Source organism: Scyliorhinus torazame, chromosome 13 (genome assembly GCF_047496885.1).
Source record: "Scyliorhinus torazame isolate Kashiwa2021f chromosome 13, sScyTor2.1, whole genome shotgun sequence".
Lineage (NCBI taxonomy): Eukaryota > Metazoa > Chordata > Chondrichthyes > Carcharhiniformes > Scyliorhinidae > Scyliorhinus > Scyliorhinus torazame.
In genome coordinates this window covers 103775372-103795060 of record NC_092719.1, presented here as the reverse complement: position 1 = coordinate 103795060, position 19689 = coordinate 103775372, and the positions used below count along the sequence as shown (strand labels likewise).

Sequence of the window (19689 nt, the reverse complement as noted above, 5' to 3'; positions counted from 1 at the left end):
ATTTGTCCGGATTAAACTCCATCTGCCATCTCTCCGCCCAAGTCTCCAAACAATCTAAATCCTGCTGTATCCTCTGACAGTCCTCATCGCAATCCGCAATTCCAACAACCTTTGTGTCGTCTGCAAACTTACTAATCAGACCAGTTACATTTTCCTCCAAATCATTTATATATACTACAAAGAGCAAAGGTCCCAGCACTGATCCCTGTGGAACACCACTGGTCACAGCCCTCCAATTAGAAAAGCATCCTTCCATTGCTACTCTCTGCCTTCTATGACCTAGCCAGTTCTGTATCCACCTTGCCAGCTCACCCCTGATCCCGTGTGACTTCACCTTTTGTACTAGTCTACCATGAGGGACCTTGTCAAAGGCCTTACTGAAGTCCATATAGACAACATCCACTGCCCTACCTGCATCAATCATCTTAGTGACCTCCTCGAAAAACTCTATCAAGTTAGTGGGACACGACCTCCCCTTCACAAAACCATGCTGCCTCTCACTAATACGTCCATTTGCTTCCAAATGGGAGTAGATCCTGTCTCGAAGAATTCTCTCCAGTAATTTCCCTACCACTGAAGTAAGGCTCACCGGCCTGTAGTTCCCTGGATTATCCTTGCTACCCTTCTTAAACAGAGGAACAACATTGGCTATTCTCCAGTCCTCCGGGACATCCCCTGAAGACAGTGAGGATCCAAAGATTTCTGTCAAGGGATCAGTGCTGGGTCTCTTGCTGTTTGTAGTATGCATTAATGACCTGGACGTAAATGTAGGGGTATGATCAGTAAGTTTGGAGATGACATAAAAACTGGTGGTGGGGTAAATAGGGAAGAGAAAAGCCTCCGAGTACAGGATGATATATACGGGCTGGTTAGAAGGGCAGAACAGTGGCAAATGGAATTTAACCCTGAAAAGAGCGAGATGATGCAAGGGAATATACAATAAATGGTAGGACCCCAAGAAGTACTGAGGATTAAAGCGACCTTGGTGCACATGCCCATAGATCTCTGACAACAACAGGACAGGTAAATAAGATGATTAAGAAGGCATATGGGATTCTTGCCTTTATTAACTAAGGCATAGAATATCAGAGCAGGGAGGTTGTGATGGAGCTGTATAAAGCACTGATTGGGCCACAGCTAGAGTACTGTGTGCTGTTCTGCTGGCCACACTATAGGAAGGAAGTGACTGGACTTGAGAGGGTGCAGAGGAGATTCAGCAGGATGTTGTCTGGGCTGGAGAGTTTCAGCCAGCAAGAGAGACTGGATAGGCTGGGGTTGTTTTCCTTGGAGCAGAGAAGACTAAGGGGGTCCTGATTGTGGTGTCTAAAATGATGAGGGGCATATATAGGGAAGGAATTTTCCCCTTAGCGAAGGGCATAGATTTAAGGTAAGGGGCAGGAGATTTATAGGGGATCCGAGAAAAATATTTTTCACCCAGCCAATGGTGGGAATCTGGAACTCACTGCCTGAAAGTGTGGTAGAGGCAGGAACCCTCACAACATTTAAGAAACATTTAGATGAGCACTTGAAATTCCACAGCAGACAAGCCACGGGCCAAGTGTTAGAAATGGGATTTGAGTATAGAGGTACTTGATGGCTTTAGCACGATGGACCAAAGGGCCCCTTTCTGAGCTGTCAAACTCTACTTCTGACTCCCACAGGCCTTAGTTTGCTCAACTCTGATCAAATAGATGTAATGTAACTAGATTTCCGAAAGACCACTTAACAGACTAATGAATAAGGTCAACGCGCTAGCTGGCTGCAAGACAGAAAATAAAGAATAGGGATGAGGGGTAACCATCCAGAATAGCAGAAGATCGGAAGTGGTATTTTTAAATGGGGAAATACTTAGGAAATCAGAAGCAGAAAGGGACTTGGGAGTCCTTGTTCATGATTCTCTTAAGGTTAACGTGCAGGTTCAGTTGGCAGTTAAGAAGGCAAATGCAATGTTAGCATTCATATCAAGAGGGCAAGAATACAAGACCAGGGGATGTACTTCTGAGGCTGTATAAGGCTCTGGTCAGATCCCATTTGGAGTATTGTGAGCAGTTTTGGGCCCCATATCTGAAGAAAGATGTGCTGGCCTTGGATCGGATCCAGAGGAGGTTCACAAGAGTGATCCCTGGAATGAACAGCTTGTCGTATGAGGAACATAGAACATAGAACATTACAGCACAGTACAGGCCCTTCGGCCCTCGATGTTGCGCCGACCTGTGAAACCACTCTAAAGCCCATCTACACTATTCCCTTATCGTCCATATGTCTATCCAATGACCATTTGAATACCCTTAGTGTTGGCGAGTCCACTACTGTTGCAGGCAGGACATTCCACACCCTTACTACTCTCTGAGTAAAGAACCTACCTCTGACATCTGTCTTATATCTACCTCCCCTCAATTTAAAGCTATGTCCCCTCGTGCTAGACATCACCATCCGAGAAAAAAGGCTCTTACTGTCCACCCTATCCAATCCTCTGATCATCTTGTATGCCTCAATTAAGTCACCTTTTAACCTTCTTCTCTCTAACGAAAACAGCCTCAAGTCCCTCAGCCTATCCTCATAAGATCTTCCCTCCATACCAGGCAACATTCTGGTAAATCTCCTCTGCACCCTTTCCAATGCTTCCACATCCTTCCTATAATGCAGCGACCAGAATTCCACGTAATACTCCAAATGCGGCCGCACCAGAGTTTTGTACAGCTGCAACATGACCTCATGGCTCCGAAACTCAATCCCTCTACCAATAAAAGCTAACACACCGTACACCTTCTTAACAACCCTCTCAACCTGAGTGGCAACTTTCAGGGACCTATGTACATGGACACCGAGATCTCTCTGCTCATCCACACTGCCAAGAATCTTACCATTAGCCCAGTACTCTGTCTTCCTGTTATTCCTTCCAAAATGAATCACCTCACACTTTTCTGCATTAAACTCCATTTACCACCTCTCAGCCCAGCGCTGCAGCTTATCTATGTCCCTCTGTAACTTGTAACATCCTTCCGCACTGTCCACAACTCCACCGACTTTAGTGTCATCTGCAAATTTACTCACCCATCCTTCTACGCCCTCCTCCAGGTCATTTATAAAAATGACAAACAGCAGTGGCCCCAAAACAGATCCTTGTGGTACACCACTAGTAACTGGACTCCAATCTGAACACTTCCCATCAACCACCACCCTTTGTCTTCTTCCAGCTAGCCAATTTCTGATCCAAACTGCTAAATCTCCCTGAATCCCATGCTTCCGTATTTTCTGCAGTAGCCTACCGTGGGGAACCTTATCAAACGCTTTACTGAAATCCATATACACCACATCAACTGCTTTACCCTCATCCACCTGTTTGGTCACCTTCTCAAAGAACTCAATAAGGTTTGTGAGGCACGACCTACCCTTCACGAAACCGTGTTGACTATGCCTAATCAAATTATTCCTTTCCAGATGATTATACACCCTATCTCTTATAAACCTTTCCAAGATTTTGCCCACAACAGAAGTAAGGCTCACTGGTCTATAGTTACCTGGGTTGTCTCTACTTCCCTTCTTGAACAAGGGGACAATATTTGCTATCCTCCAGTCTTCTGGCACTATTCCTGTTGACAAAGATGACTTAAAGATCAAAGGCTCAGCAATCTCCTCCTTAGCTTCCCAGAGAACCCTAGGATAAATCCCATCCGGCCCAGGGGACTTATCTATTTTCACCCTTTCCAGAATTGTTAACACCTCCTCCTTATGAACCTCAAGCACTTCTAGTCTAGTAGCCTGAATCTCAGTATTCTCCTCGACAACATTGTCATTTTCCTGTGTGAATACTGACGAAAAATATTCATTTAGCACCTCTCCTCGGACTCCAAGCACAACTTCCCACTACTGTCCTTGACTGGCCCTACTCTTGCCCTCGTCATTCTTTTATTCCTGACATATCTATAGAAAGCTTTAGGGAAGCTTTAGAAACCTTTAAGGAAACGGTTGAGGACTCTGGGTCTGTACTCGTTGGAGTTTAGAAGGATGAGGGGGTATCTGATTGAAACTTACAGGATACTGCGAGGCATGGATAGAGTTGACTTGGAGAGGATGTTTCCACTTGTAGTAAAAACTAGAAGCAGAGGACACAATCTCAGACTAAAGGGACAATCCTTTAAAACAAAGATGAGGAGCAATTTCTTCAGCCACAGGGTGGTGAATCTGTGGAACACTTTGCCGCAGAAGGCTGTGGAGGCCAAATCACTGAGTGTCTTTAAGATAGAGATAGATAGGTTTTTGATTAATAAGGGGATCAGGGGTTATGGGAGAAGTCAGGAGAATGGGGATGAGAACAATATCAGCCATGATTGAATGGCGGAGCAGACTCGATGGGCCTTGTGGTAATACCAGGTATTGTGGTACCTGAGAGATGGATGACCATTGGCCAGACCCAGGAGTCTGCCATTGGCTAACGTACATAGCTCCGCCCTGAGAGGCGGGGTATAAGAGCCGATGCCATCCCAGCAGCCTTCACGTTCTGTATCGAAGCTGCTGGGAACAGTTCTAGCTGATTAAAGCCTATTAGTTATGACTCACCTTGTCTCGAGAGTAATTGATTGTGCATCAATTTAATCAGCTATTACTTCAGTGAAAGGCGGATCTCCGTATCAAACCGGAGTGCCTTCAGCTCAGCCCCCACGCGGACAACTCCGCTGCTATCTTCAAGCATTGGCTGGTGTGTTTTAAGAGCTTCGTCGACACGGCCGCCGACACCCCCACGGAAAGGCAGAAAATGCACCTTCTACGCTCACGGGTCAGCCCTGCGATTTACCCTCTGATCGAGGAGGCGGAGAATTATGCTGCAGCTATCGAGCGGCTAGAAGGACATTATATCCGGCCTGTGAACCAGGTCTACGCCCGTAACCTGCTGGCAACTAGAAGGCAAAGCCCTGAAGAAACACTGGAAGACTTCTACCGGGCACTGCTAGTGCTGGGCCGGAACTGTGGATGCCCGCCAGTTTTGGGGAACGAGCACACACAACTTTTGATTAGGGATGCTTTCGTGGCAAGTATGACTTCTCACGATATCCGCCGAAGGCTCCTAGAAATGGACACACTGGGACTTACTGAGGCACAGGCCCTGGCGGGGTCTATGGACGTTGCTTATAAAAACGCGCCGGCTTTTGTCCCCGGACGCGCGGCGCACCCCTGGGCTGCGTGGCACACCGTAACGGCAGCCCCCCCAGACCTATCCCCTAACCCCGCAAACCTGCGCGACGAGATGGCCCACTATCGCCGCCGGCCAACGCTGCTTTTTCTGCGGGCAGGCGAATCATCCCCGCCCACGCTGCCCGGCCCGCACCGCCACCTGCGGCAAGAAGGGTCACTATGTCGGGGTCTGCCAGGCCTGCGCCGTGGCCGCAGTCTCCAGCGACAATCGGCAGCCTTTTGTTCAGGTCCTGGCCGTCCAAAGCCCACCGCCGCCCTCCTAACCACAGGCCGCGGCCATTTTGCCCCCCGGCCACCACGCTGGACGGGTGGGCGCCGCCATTTTGTCCCTCGCCGCCGCCATCTTCTGCTTCCCCGGACTCCATGTGCGACCCATGGCTGACGCCATCTTGGATGGGGTCTCCGGCCCCCAGCACAGCCGACTACACGTTGCCCAACCAGGACTCTCCTTTACTGCAGCTGGCCTCGGCGACTCTGAACCAGAGTCGGCCCCTGACGCTAGCGAAAGCTACTACAACGATCGCCATCAACGGCCACGCGACGTTGTGCTTGATTGACTCTGGGAGCACGGAAAGCTTTGTTCACCCCGACACGGTAAGGCGCTGTTCTCTTGTCACCCATCCCGTAAACCAAAGGATCTCCCTGGCCTCCGGGTCACACGCGGTGGAGATCAAGGGGTTCTGCCTAGCGAACCTCACTGTCCAAGGCAGTAATTTCCACAATGTCCTCCTGTACGTTCTGCCGCACCTCTGCGCAGCCACCCTCCTTGGGCTGGATTTCCAGTGCCATCTGCAAAGCCTGATCTTTAAATTTGGCGGCCCTATCCCCCCCCCCTTACTGTCTGCGGCCTCGCGACCCTTAAGGTCGACCCGCCTTCCCTGTTTGCGAACCTCACCCCGGATTGAAAACCCGTCGCCACCAGGAGCAGACGGTACAGTGTCCAGGACCGGACCTTTAACAGGTCGGAGGTCCAAAGGCTGCTGAGGGAAGTGGTTATCGAGGCGAGCAACAGCCCCTGGAGGGCTCAGGTAGTGGTGGTAAAGACCGGGGAGAAACATAGGATGGTCATCGACTACAGCCAGACCATCAACAGGTTTACGCAGCCGGATGCGTACCCTCTCCCCCGTATAGCCGCCCTGGTAAACAGGATTGCGCAATACAAGGTTTTCTCCACGGTGGATCTCAAGTCTGCCTACCACCAGCTACCCCTCCATAATGGTGACCGCCAGTACACTGCCTTCGAAGCAGATGGGCGGCTCTATCACTTTTTAAGGGTTCCCTTCGGTGTCACGAATGGGGTCTCAGTCTTCCAGCGTGAGATGGACCGAATGGTTGACCGGTACGGCTTACGCGCAACGTTCCCGTATCTTGATAACGTCACCATCTGCGGCCATGACCAGCAGGACAACGACACCAACCTCCGAAAATTTCTCCAGACCGCAAATATCCTTAATCTGACCTACAATAAGGATAAATGCGTGTTTAGCACCGACCGCCTAGCCATCCTAGGCTACGTAGTGCGAAGTGGAGTCATAGGCCCCGACCCCGAACACATGTGCCCCCTCATGGAGTTCCCCCTCCCTCACTGTCCTAAGGCCCTAAAGCGCTACCTCAGCTTCCTCAGCTATTATGCACAATGGGTCCCCAATTACGCAGACAAGGCACGACCACTAATCCAGTCCACAACCTTCCCCCTGTCGACGGAGGCCCGCCAGGCCTTCTGCCGCATCAAAGCAGACATTGCAAGAGCCACGATGCACGCCATCGATGAGTCCCTCCCCTTCCAGATCGAGAGCGATGCGTCCGACGTGGCTCTGGCGGCCACCCTCAACCAAGCGGGCCGGCCCGTGGCTTTCTTCTCCCGCACCCTCCATGCTTCCGAAATCCGCCACTCCTCAGTCGAAAAAGGAGGCCCAGGCCATAGTAGTAGGTGTGCGACACTGGAGGCATTACCTGGCCGGCAGGAGGTTCACTCTCCTCACGGACCAACGGTCGATTGCTTTCATGTTTGATAATGCACAGCGGGGCAAGATTAAGAACGACAACATCTTGCGGTGGAGGATAGAACTCTCCACCTACAATTACGAGATCTTGTACCGTCCCGGGAAGCTGAATGAGCCTCCTGATGCCCTGTCCCGCGGCACTTGTGCCACCGCACAAGTGGACCGCCTCCGAGAACTCCATTAGGGCCTCTGCCACCCGGGGGTCACTCGTTTCTATCATTTTATCAAGACCCGCAACCTTCCCTACTCCATCGAGGAGGTCAAGACAGTCACCAGCGACTGCCAAATCTGTGCGGAGTGGAAACCGCACATCTATCGGTCAGAGAGGGCGCACCTGATAAAGGCTTCCCGTCCCTTTGAACGCCTCAGCATGGATTTCAAGGGCCCCCTCCCCTCCACCGACCGCAACACGTACTTCCTGAACGTGATTGACGAGTACTCCCGGTTCCCATTCGCCATCCCCTGCCCAGACATGACCACAACCACCGTCATTAAGGCCCTCCAGGGGATCTTTACACTGTTCGGTTCTCCGCATACATCCACAGTGATAGGGGGTCCTCCTTTTATGAGGGACGAACTGCGTCAATTCCTGCTCAGCAAAGGCATCGCCTCCAGCAGGACGACCAGTTACAACCCCCGGGGAAATGGGCAGGTTGAGAGGGAGAACGGAACAGTATGGAAGACCGTCCTGCTGGCCCTACGGTCCAGGAATCTCACAGTCTCCTGCTGGCAGGAAGTCCTCCCGGTCGCCCTCCACTCCATCCGGTCGCTGCTCTGTACTATCACAAATCAGACACCTCATAAACGTCTCCTTGTTTTCCCCAGGAAGTCCTCCTCCGGGACCTCGCTCCCAACCTGGCTAGCGACATCCGGACCCATCCTGCTTCGGAGACATGTGAGGGCGCACAAGTCGGACCCGTTGGTCGAAAGGGTCCACCTGCTGCACGCCAACCCCCAGTACGCCTATGTCGCATTCCCTGACGGCCGCCAAGACACGGTCTCCCTTCGGGACCTGGCGCCCGCCGGAGCCCCACGCGCACCTGCACCACCGCCCCCACCCCCACTCTCCACGCAGCACCTGACCGGAGGGTCAGTACTGCCGCCGCCTCTACCCAGGCCCGGACAAGCACCAATGCCCCCTGCAGGCGCCCCTCCCCCTGCCCACTTTTCGCCCCAACAGCGCCGCTTAGGCGTGACGAAGCTGCCTGGGAGGACGACACCACGTTCCCGGAGTCGCAACCGCCGGGGCCCCCATCAGGATCACCGCCGAAGCTCAGACGCTCCAGAAGGACGACAGGGCCACCCGATCGACTGATTGCTGCACCATGAACACTTTTCTATTACCCTCGACATCACGGTACCTCAATACCTGGTCCTACCATACGAAAGGCGACATTTACGCTGGCCATCACCCTGCCGGATTCCTTTTTAACAGAGGGTGAATGTGGTAATACCAGGTATTGCGGTACCTGAGAGTTGGATGACCATTGGCCAGACCCAGGAGTCTGCCATTGGCTAACGTACATAGCTCCGCCCTGAGAGGCGGGGTATAAAAGAGCCGATGCCGTCCCAGCAGCCTTCACTTTATGTATCGAAGCTGCTGGGAACAGTTCTAGCTGATGAAAGCCTGTTAGTTATGACTCACCTTGTCTCGAGAGTAATTGATTGCGCATCAGGCCTATAAGACCATAAGACATAGGAGCGGAAGTAAGGCCATTTGGCCCATCGAGTCCACTCCACCATTCAATCATGGCTGATTTCAACTCCTTTTACCCGCTCTCCATAGCCCTTAATTCCTAGAGAAATCAAGAATTTATCAACTTCTGTCTTAAAGACACTCAACGTCCCGGCCTCCACCGCCCTCTGTGGCAATCAATTCCACAGACCCACCACTCTCTGGCTGAAGAAATTTCTCCTCATCTCTGTTCTAAAGTGACTCCCTTTTATTCTAAGGCTGTGCCCCCGGGTCCTAGTCTCCCCTGCTAATGGAAACAACTTCCCTACGTCCACCCTATCTAAGCCATTCATTATCTTGTAAGTTTCTATTAGATCTCCCCTCAACCTCCTAAACTCCAATGAATATAATCCCAGGATCCTCAGACGTTCATTGTATGTTAGGCCTACCATTCCTGGGATCATCCGTGTGAATTGATAGATTGCTTTGGGGCAGCACGGTAGCATTGTGGATAGCACAATTGCTTCACAGCTCCAGAGTCCCAGGTTCGATTCCCTGCTGGGTCACTGTCTGTGCGGAATCTGCACATCCTCCCCGTGTGTGTGTGGGTTTCCTCCGGGTGCTCCGGTTTCCTCCCACAGTCCAAAGATGTGCAGGTTAGGTGGATTGGCCATGATAAATTGCCCTTAGTGTCCAAAATTGCCCTTAGAGTTGGGTGGGGTTACTGGGTTATGGGGATAGGATGGAGGTGTTGACCTTGGATAGGGTGCTCTTTCCAAGAGCCGGTGCAGACTCGATGGGCCGAATGGCCTCCTTCTGCACTGTAAATTCTATTCTATGATGAATCTCCGCTGGACCCGCTCCAGTGCCAGTATGTCCTTCCTGAGGTGTGGGGCCCAAAATTGCTCACAGTATTCTAAATGGGGCCTAACTAGTGCTTTATAAAGGCCTAATTCTGCTCCTATGTCTTATGGTCTTATGGTGTTCACAAGATTCAATGCGAGGACCAATAATTCTAAATTTATATTAATGATTTAGTCTTTGGGATCAAAAGCACAAATTCTAAATGTTAGATAACACCAAATTGAGGGGATTGTCAAAACTCAGGAGGCCTGCATCGAGACAACATTAATAAACTACCAGAATGTGCATGTAATTGGCAAATTGAGTAACTGAGGAAATTATAATTTGGTAACAGAAATAAAGTGCAGAGGGATCTGGTATACAAAACTACACAAATTGTTGAAAGGACTGACAATCAGGCCATGAACAAAGCAAGCTAGGCTCAGGTTTATTTCTACAGCAACAGAACCGAAAAATGAAGTATTCTAACTTTGTGTTGAATCTCGGTTAGATCACACCTATATTACCTTGTGCCGTTCTGGTCATCATATTAAGAAAAGGATATAGATGCACTGGCAAAAAATTATTTGCAAGGATGATCCCAAAGCTGTGAGGTTAGACCATCAGGAAAGGCTGAACAGAGTCTCAAGGCTGAGGGATATAGGAGTGACTTGATAGATGCCTTCAAAATTAGGGCCACATTGAGTGGAATTTGTCACACAGGGAGGAGTTGAGGTGAATATTAAAGATGCATTGAGGGGAATCTAGATAAGCATGTGAAAGAGAAGGTAATATCGTCTTCTGTGATAGATGAAGAGGAATGGGAGGAGGCTGGTGTGGAGGATAAATGGAGACACGGTCAGGTTGGGCTGATGGGCTTTTTATGCTATATGGTTTATGTATTTAAACTCCGATGGTAGCAATGTTGCCTCTAATAGAGATTTCTAAGCCTTGGCCCTTGCCAACCTGCAGCTAGGTTCTCTGGTCTTTGCTTTCTTGCAACATGCCCCGACAGGACAAGGGAGAGAAATCATGGGCACTAGTACTTCTTATGTTTCTGGGCTCTTTATTCTCCACCACCCACCTCCCCTCTGCCCCATTTTAACCCTCTCCCTCAATCATGGATGATATTTTTTCACTTTTCAAGATTCATCACTCAATTCACCAAACAATCACAGAAAGGCCCAAGTAAAATGATAACACCCATTGTTGGCATCTGGTTACAAATATCATCTGATATATATGCAGCATGGTTCATTAATATTAACAGCAGGAATTATATTACGCAGTGTTAATTTCTATGCACCATATAAGTGATCCCGCCGTGACTTTTAAGCAAACTAGGGAGTACAAATTTTACTTTAACAGCATTATGCAATTTGTGAATTTGTCAGGAAAGTATCCAATTAGTTATTTATAACATTGTGCAGATGATAGCACTGATTTTGGTGACTGCCTCAGCCCTCATTAACATGTTCTGCACATTGGACATGGTGACGAAAAATTCATATTTGAGGAATGATTCAATACTTGCAACCCAGATAAACTGCACAAGATCTTTTCCATTCTGTAGGAGTAGAAGAAAACTTTATTCTGCCAGGATGTATGACCACCCCCGACCCTTCGTCCCCTTTCCAACGCCTCCCTCTCACACCCCTCCCCACTCCCTCCAACCTCACCCCTCCCCACCCCCCCAATCCCACATCAAACCCTACCCCTCAACCTCTACACGCACACCTGCAACCACCCCAACCTTAGGCCACTCAGTTTGGATGACTTGAGAACTCCATTTAAAACATCAAGCCTGGGCTCTTCCTAGCCCCCGGATCACGGTGTTTGGCACCTTCTGAATCCCCCATAGGCAAACAGCAACTCTCCTGTGTGGATTAGTATTGCTGCCTCTCAGCGGCAAAGAACTGGGTTCAATTTCGGCCTTGGTTGATTGTCAGTGTGGAGTTTGCATGTTCTCCCCATGTCTGCGTGGGTTTACTCCGGGTGCTACGACTTTCTCCCGCAGTCCAAAAATCTCCAGGTTCCATGGGTTGGCCATGCTAAATTGCCCCTTATTGTCCCAAGATATACAGGATAGGTGGGGTTTTGGGGATAGGGTCCAGGTACAATGCTCTTTTGGAGGGTCAGTGTGGACTTGATGGGCCAAATGGCTTCCTTGTGCACTGTAGCGATTTCATAGATTTCTGTTTGGAATTGGCTGAACTCTCAAATAATTGCAGTGTCAGTTAATGTGCTTTATTGTATGGCAGTGAATTGACTCAAATTGTTGTGCGTGATACTGACTGAGGTTCGTTGTATTGATCACCAGGCCACTATCGTAGGTGGTCATAATGTGAGGCCGATTATAATGTTGGAATTTGGTGGTTCTTAGTGTTTGATTATGATTTTGGAAAATTGCACTAAAACATGAAAATCACCACCTTTCCCTTGAAAGCTGAAGGATTCTTCTATTGCCAGATTATAGTGCTTTGCATAATTAGATTCTCAGTTATTTCAACTTTCTCTTTTCTAGGATTCAATACTGGGCTGGGAGGATCGAACAAGAGTTGGATCAAGTAGTCCGACAAGTCAGTGGGATTCAACAGCTTAAAGCGGTAAGTGTTACAAATTTTACAGAGTGTTACAAATGTATTGGGTAGAATGTCAGGTACTGTTTTTACACAAAGGGTGGTGAATGCCTGGAATGCGCTGCCGGGGGAGGTGGTGGAAGCAGATATGAAAGCGCCGTTTAAGAGGCAGTTTGATGAATACATGAATAGGATGGGAATACAGGGATACGGACCCCAGAAGTTCAGAAGGTTTTAGTTCAGACAGGCGTCATGATCAGCGCAGGCTTAGAGGGCGAAGGGACTGTTCCTGTGCTGTACTGTTCTTTGTTCTTTGTGTGTTTCCTACATGATAACAGACAACACTTAAAAAGTACTTTATTGGCTGAAAAGCTCTTGCGATTTTCTAAGATTGTGAAAAGCATTACGTAAATGCTGGTCTTTTTTTCTTTGTGTTGACTGGTATGTTGGGTCCTGTGTTTTGGCTGGAATATCAAGTTGCATGTATGGGTTGGCTCATAGAACATAGAACATTACAGCGCAGTACAGGCCCTTCGGCCCTCGATGTTGCGCGATCTGTGAAACCAATCTAAAGCCCATCTACACTATTCCCTTATCGTCCATATGTTTATCCAATTACCATTTAATTGCCCTTAATGTTGGCGAGTCCACTACTGTTGCAGACAGGGCATTCCACGCCCTTACTACTTTCTGAGTAAAGAACCTACCTCTGACATCTGTCCTATATCTATCTCCCCTCAATTTAAAGCAATGTCCCCTCGTACTAGCCATCACCATCCGAGGAAAAAGGCTCTCATTGTCCACCCTATATAATCCTCTGATCATCTTGTATGCCTCTATTAAGTCACCTCTTAACCTTCTTCTCTCTAACGAAAATAGCCTCAAGTCCCTCAGCCTTTCCTCATAAGATCTTCCCTCCATACCAGGCAACATTCTGGTAAATCTCCTCTCTCACACAACACACAACAGGATGGAAATGCCGAAATCGCCAGAATTAGCACAGGATTATTGTCATTTCCCATGTTTTAGATTTCAAAATAGATTCATTCAACTGAGGCCATATGAAGGAGAATTTCCTGCTTGTCATAATTTCCCTCTACACTGTCCCCACCAAACACTCTCAGGGCAGGTACAGCACGGCGTTAGATACAGAGTAAAGCTCACTCTGCACTGTCCCCATCAAACACTCCCAGGACAGGTACAGCATGGGGTTAGATACAGAGTAAAGCTCCCTCTACACTGTCCCCATCAAACACTCCCAGGACAGGTACAGCACGGGGTTGGATACAGAGTAAAGCTCCCTCTGCACTTGTCGGATACTGAATTCTGGCTCAGGTACGACAGTAGATCTTCTGTTTTGGTCAGTGTGGCAGTTTTGGGTGTCATTTCAGCATATGGCAGATACATGCGATTAACTTAAATAACCTCTGTACCAAGCACTATCCGAGTCTTTCAGATTTAAATTGTGTACTTTCTCCAGTTCATTTTCGAGTCTCTCCTCTGAACTAAGTATCTGAATCCCAGAATCATCATTGCTTTCCTCAGATCTCTTTCTAATGATTTTCTGTCCTTTCAGTGGCAAAATGCCCAAAATACCTTAATACTCTGGCTCCACCTGAATTATATCTATTGATATATAAATGTATAAATGGATTTGGGCGGCACAGTGGTTAGCACTGCTGTCTCACAGTGCCAGGGACCCGGGTTGAATTCGGCCTTGGGGTGACTGTGTGGAGTTTGCACATTCTCCCCGTGTCTGCGTGGGTTTCCTCCAGGTACTCCAGTTTCTACCCACAGTCCAAAGATGTGCAGGTTAGGTGGACTGGCTATGCTAAATTGCCCCTTAGTGTCCAAAAAAAATGTGTAGGTTAGATTCCGGGGTTAGGGCAGGGAAATGAGCTTGGGTGAAGTACTGTTTCAGAGGATTGGTGCAGACTCGATGGGCCGAATGGCCTCCTTCTACACTGTAGGGATTTAAGAATTCTCTGATTCTATGATAGATACAGCTGAATAGTCAGAAATCATGCCCAGATTGCTACCTTCCATTGTTAATGAAGCAGAGTTAGAAATGACTTCCAACCATTTGTTGAAAGGATTGCGATCATGATATGTATCACGGACACATTCATACTTCATATTCCATTGTGCGTTTATATATGTACTTAATATCCATCTGCTATTCCTCGGTCTATTTGTTTAATTGATTGAGATTCTGTTAATTGACTTGCACTGCTCACCTGGCCACTCTGCTTCCTTGAATAACAAATGTTTCAAGCTTACCAGAAGCCACCACTTCTGTTGACACTTTTAAAACCGATCCTGCAGAAGTTTGCTGCTATTTCCCACACAGTTTCAAGCAAAGTGATGCCAAATAGACAAGCCTCTTTTCGATTAAGTTGGCTAAGTTTGAGAGGCAATAATCTTCTAAGGAACTTCATCAAATATTTTCTATGTTTTCTCATCAGCTACATTTCACCGATTCACATTGAATGATCACATGTGATGCTGGCAGGTGATACGATGATAGGGATGTCTGAGTCAATATGTGCTCAACTGCCATGCGGTTGCGCGTGCACACAGATGGAGGCACACATTTGCACAAGTTTTAGGTTGCTATTGGGAGTGCAAGCTGCTGGCTTATTCCACTGCTCCTCGCTTTGCCGGCAGCTTTACTTCCATGACTTCAATTTGCTGATTCAACACATAGTGGATGAGCATTTCCAGGTCACTGTGCATTAACCCACATTGGGAAATTATTTCTATCTACGTTGACGAAGCAGAGAAAGCTCCCATCTGCTGTTAGTTTACAGACAGGAGATACAACACTGATATCTGCACATTCTCCCCGTGTCTGCATGGGTTTCCTCCGGGTGCTCCGGTTTCCTCCCACAGTCCAAAGACATGCAGGTTAGGTGGATTGGTCATGCTAAATTTCCCTTAGTGTCCAAAAAGGTTAGGAGGGGTTATTGGGTTAGAGGATACGGTGGAAGTGAGGGCTTAAGTGGGTCGGTGCAGACTCAATGGGCTGAATGGCCTCCTTCTGCACTGTATGTTCTATCTCAGTGGGGCCTCAAAAATGCTGTATTAGCTCCAAATGTGATTGTATTTTAATGCCTTCACCGTTAATTATTGTGCAGTGTTTCTCTCACAACTTATTTATGTATACTTGCTCATTGACTGCTGATTAACAACTTTGTTGGTTAGTAAAGTGGTATTGTATGACTTCCGGTGGTGGCGAGTGAGTGAGCCGCACATTCGGTTGCTCTCACTCCGGCGGGATTTGAGGACCTGGTTCCCCAGTTTTGCGGGACTACGGAGCGCTGGAAAGACTGCCACGAAGGTGCTGAGGAATGGACAGAGCTGCATGGAACCGCAGGAGAGCAGAAAGCAGCAGAAATGGGAGAGGAAGGGACAAAGGCAGGGGAGGCTGACCCGGGAGCAAAGATGGCGGACCTACGGACCTCGGACCCGGCGATCCAGCAAGCGCTGGAAAACATGCAGCAGGTGATAAAAAGCAGTTTTGAAACGTTGAAGCGGGATAACTTGGACCCACTTCAGAAGGCAGTCGATCAATTGAACCAGAGATTGGATGCCCAGGACGTAAAAGTTAAGGAGCTGGGGGAGGCGGTGGAGGAGCAGGCCGACGCGCAGACGATGGCTGCGCTAGAAGTCGATGGGTTGAAGGAGAGACAGAGAAGACTGCTGGACAGAGTAGAGGAGCTGGAAAATAGAGCCCGCAGACAAAATCTGAGGATCATCGACCTCCCGGAGGGGGCTGAGGGAGCAGGTGCCACAGCGTTTGTGGCTGACCTGTTGATGCAGCTGATGGAGGCTGACGCCTTTCCGCGACCCCGGAGCTGGAGGGGGCACATAGAGTACAGGCGAGGCAGATGCGTCCGGGGGGTCTCCCCCGCCCGATGGTGATCAGGTTCCACAGGTTTGTAGAGAAGGAGCGGGTGTTGCAGTGGGCAAAGAGCGCTAAGAGCAGCACGTGGAATAACAGTGTTCTTCGCATTTATCAGGACCTAAGCCAGGAGGTGGCCAGGCACCTTTAAACAAGTTAAGGAGGTGTTATTTAAAAAGCACGTGAAGTTTGGTCTGCTCTTCCCGGCTCGTCTTTGGGTCACGCATCAGGGCCAATACCACTACTTCTCCGAGCCCGAAGAAGCGAGGGATCAAGCACGGGTCCCGAAAAAAGGACCCATGGACGCAAGCTGGGGTCCGAGAGTTACCGTTTGGGGGGATGCCTACTGTGCCTGGACTGTTGGTCGACTGTTTCCTGCTTTAAAGGTGCCATGTGTTGTATTTTTGGGCAGCTTTTGCCTACGGGGGGTGCGGGGGGGAGGGATCCCCCTCTCGTATGCTCTTTTTTTTCTCTTTTCTCTTTTTTTCTGCTGTTGTTGGTATCTTTTGTCATGTTCTCTGGGTGTGCTGGAGCCTTCATTGTAACATAAAGGTGGCCGGTAAGCAATGGGGATTAAAGATGTTGGTTGGGGTTTTTTTTTTATGGCTCTGGTTTTTATGTTTGTTTCGGGTGAGTGATATACGGGTAAATGTGTTACTGTGTTGCTATTTTATAAATGCTCAGAAAGGGACGTGGGTTAACACTTATCTGTGTACACAGCTGGAACTGTATTGTACCTGGAGCAGCCTCGCGGTGCTGTTTGGTGTTTCCATCTTGTTTGATCTTTCCCATTTTAGTGAGACTGCTCCAGTGGGTCGGAGTGAGGGATGGTGTGTTGATGAGTGGGGAGATGAGGTCGGGGAAACAATGGGAGTGAGACAAGTGGGCGCCGGAGGGATGAGTCACCGGGCTAGCAGATTGGCTTCTCAAGGGAGTCAGGTGGGGGGGGGGGGGGGGGGTGAATACAGCCAGTAGATGGTAGGGGTGGGGTCAGGTGGGGTGTGTGAATACAGCCAGTAGATGGCAGGGGTGGGGGTCAGGTGGGGAGTGTGAATACAGCCAGTAGATGGCAGGGGTGGGGCTATCGGACATGTTGCTAGGGGGAGGGGGGGGGGGGGGAAGTTATTCTGCAGACGTGGGGGGGATCTGAAGTAGGTAATGGAGAGGTTGGGGATGGAGGCGGCCAAGAGGCGAGCCAAGAGCGGCGCGGCGCATGGGCCGGGTGGGGGGGGCCCAAGAAAGGATATGGCTTACCAGCGTTGGGGGGGGGGGGGGGGGGGGGCGGTGTGCCCCCCAACCAGGCTGATCACCTGGACTGTCAGAGGACTAAATGGGCCAGTCAAAAGGGCACGTGTGTTCGTGCACTTGCGGGCTTTAAAGGCGGATGTAATTATGTTGCTGGAGACACATTTGAAAGTGTCTGACCAGACTAGGCTGAGGAAGGGCTGGATCAGCCAGATCTTCCACTCGGGCTTGGACTCTAAGTCCAGGGGGATAGCAATTATGATCAATAAGCGGGTTCAATTTGAGGCGGAGGGCGTAATTGCAGACGGCGGGGGCAGATTCCTTATGGTAAGGGGCAAGTTGGAGGGGAGGACAGTGGTGCTGGTGAACATATATGGTCTGAACTGGGACAATGCTGACTTTATTAAAAGAGTGCTGGGGAAGATCCCAGACCTAGACTTGCACAAGTGGATGAAGAGGGGGGGAACTTTATTACGGTCCTCGACCTGGGACATGACCGGTCTAGCCCCGGAACGGGTAGGCTCCCAGCAATGGTACGGGAGCTGAAAGGGTTCATGGAGCAAATGGGGGCAGTGGACCCATGGAGAGCCAGACAGCCGACGGGAAGGGGCTACTCGTTCTACTCGCATGTTCATAGAGTATACTCTAGGATTGATTTCTTTATCTTGAGCAGGGACTGTGTAGGGGAGGTAAAGAATACGGAATACTCGGCAATCACTATTTCGGACCATGCCCCACATTGGGTGGACCTGCAGGGTGGTGGGGTGAATTACCAACGTCCGCATGGAGGTTAGACGCAGGATTGTTGTCGGAGGAGGGAATATGTGAGAGACTGCGGAAGTGTATGCAAAATTACTTGCAGGTGAACGATACGGGGGAGGTTTCAGCAGCGACCCTGTGGGAGGCGCTGAAGGCAGCAGTGAGGGGGGAGCTGATCTCAGTTCGGGCTGATAGGAATAGGGCGGACAGAGCAGAAATGGATAGATTGGTTAAGGAGATTCACCGGATAGACGAGGAGCATGCGGGGTCCCCGGGGGAGGGCCTGCTCAGGGAAAGACGGAGACTGCAGGAGGAACTGGGGTTGCTATCCATGAGTAGGGCCATGGAACAACTTAGGAACGCGAGGAGAGTGGTGTATGAGCATGGGGAGAAGGCCAGCAAATTGCTAGTGCAGCAATTCAGGAAGAGGGAGGCGGCCAGGGAAATAAGGAGTGGTGGACGGGAAGGGGAGCAGAGTGGAGGACCTGTCAGGATAGAATAAGGTATTTTGGGACTTTTATAGTAAGCTTTGCACTTCAGAACCCCCGGAGGAGCCTGAGGAGATGAAAAGGTTCCTGGACGGACTAACCATCCCAAAAGTAGGCGGGGGACTAGAGGACGGGCTGGGGGCCCGATTAGAGCGAAGGAGGTACTGGGGGCCTAAAGGCCATGCAGTCGGGGAAGGCCCCGGGACCGGATGGATACCCAGTAGAGTTTTACAAAATGTTCTCGGAGATAGTGGGACCGGTCCTGACTAGGGTTTTTAATGAGGCGAGGGACAGAGGGACCTTGCCTCCGACGATGTCGCAAGCCACCATCTCGCTGATATTTATGCGGGACCAGGACCTGGAATCCTGCAGGTCATACAGGCCAATCTCCCTGATCAATGTGGATGCCAAGCTCCTGGCCAAGGTCCTGGCGATTAGAATTGAGGACTGCGTACCGGAGGTGATTGGGGACGATCAGACAGGGTTTGTGACAGGCAGGCAGCTGACAGCTAACTTGAGAAGATTGCTTAATGTGATCATGATGCCCCTGACGGGCAAGGAGGTGGAGGTAATGGTGGCAATGGACGCTGAGAAGACCTTCGACCGGATGGAGTGGGACTATTTGTGGGAGGTACTCGGACGGTTTGGATTCGGGGAGGGACTGGTTAATTGCGTCAGACTATTGTACCAGGTCCCAAAAGCTAGCGTAAGGACGAACAGGATAATGTCAGATTACTTCAGACTATATCGCAGGACCACACAGGGATGCCCACTCTCCCCGTTGCTGTTTGCGCTGGCCATAGAACCATTGGCGATTGCGCTGAGAGCTGCAAAGGGGTGGAAGGGAATGACTAGGGGAGGTGCAGCACAGGGTCTCTCTCTATGCGGATGACCTGCTCCTACGTGTCGGACCCACTGGCTGGGATGGAAAATATACTGGAAACATTGAGGAAGTTTGGCTGGTTCTCAGGGTACAAATTAAATATGGCCAAGAGTGTGA

General features: G+C 49.7%; 1 protein-coding gene across 4 annotated transcripts in view; it reads left to right on the top strand.

The window, feature by feature from the left end:
• cacna2d2a (calcium channel, voltage-dependent, alpha 2/delta subunit 2a) overlaps positions 1-19689 on the top strand; it is a 1719882-nt gene that overhangs the window by 140258 nt on the left and 1559935 nt on the right. For all 4 annotated transcript variants that reach the window (XM_072472012.1, XM_072472009.1, XM_072472008.1 and 1 more), the window contains exon 2: positions 12239-12320. In XM_072472012.1, coding sequence (XP_072328113.1) covers positions 12239-12320 — 82 coding nt within the window. The remainder of the gene's footprint in view (positions 1-12238; positions 12321-19689) is intronic.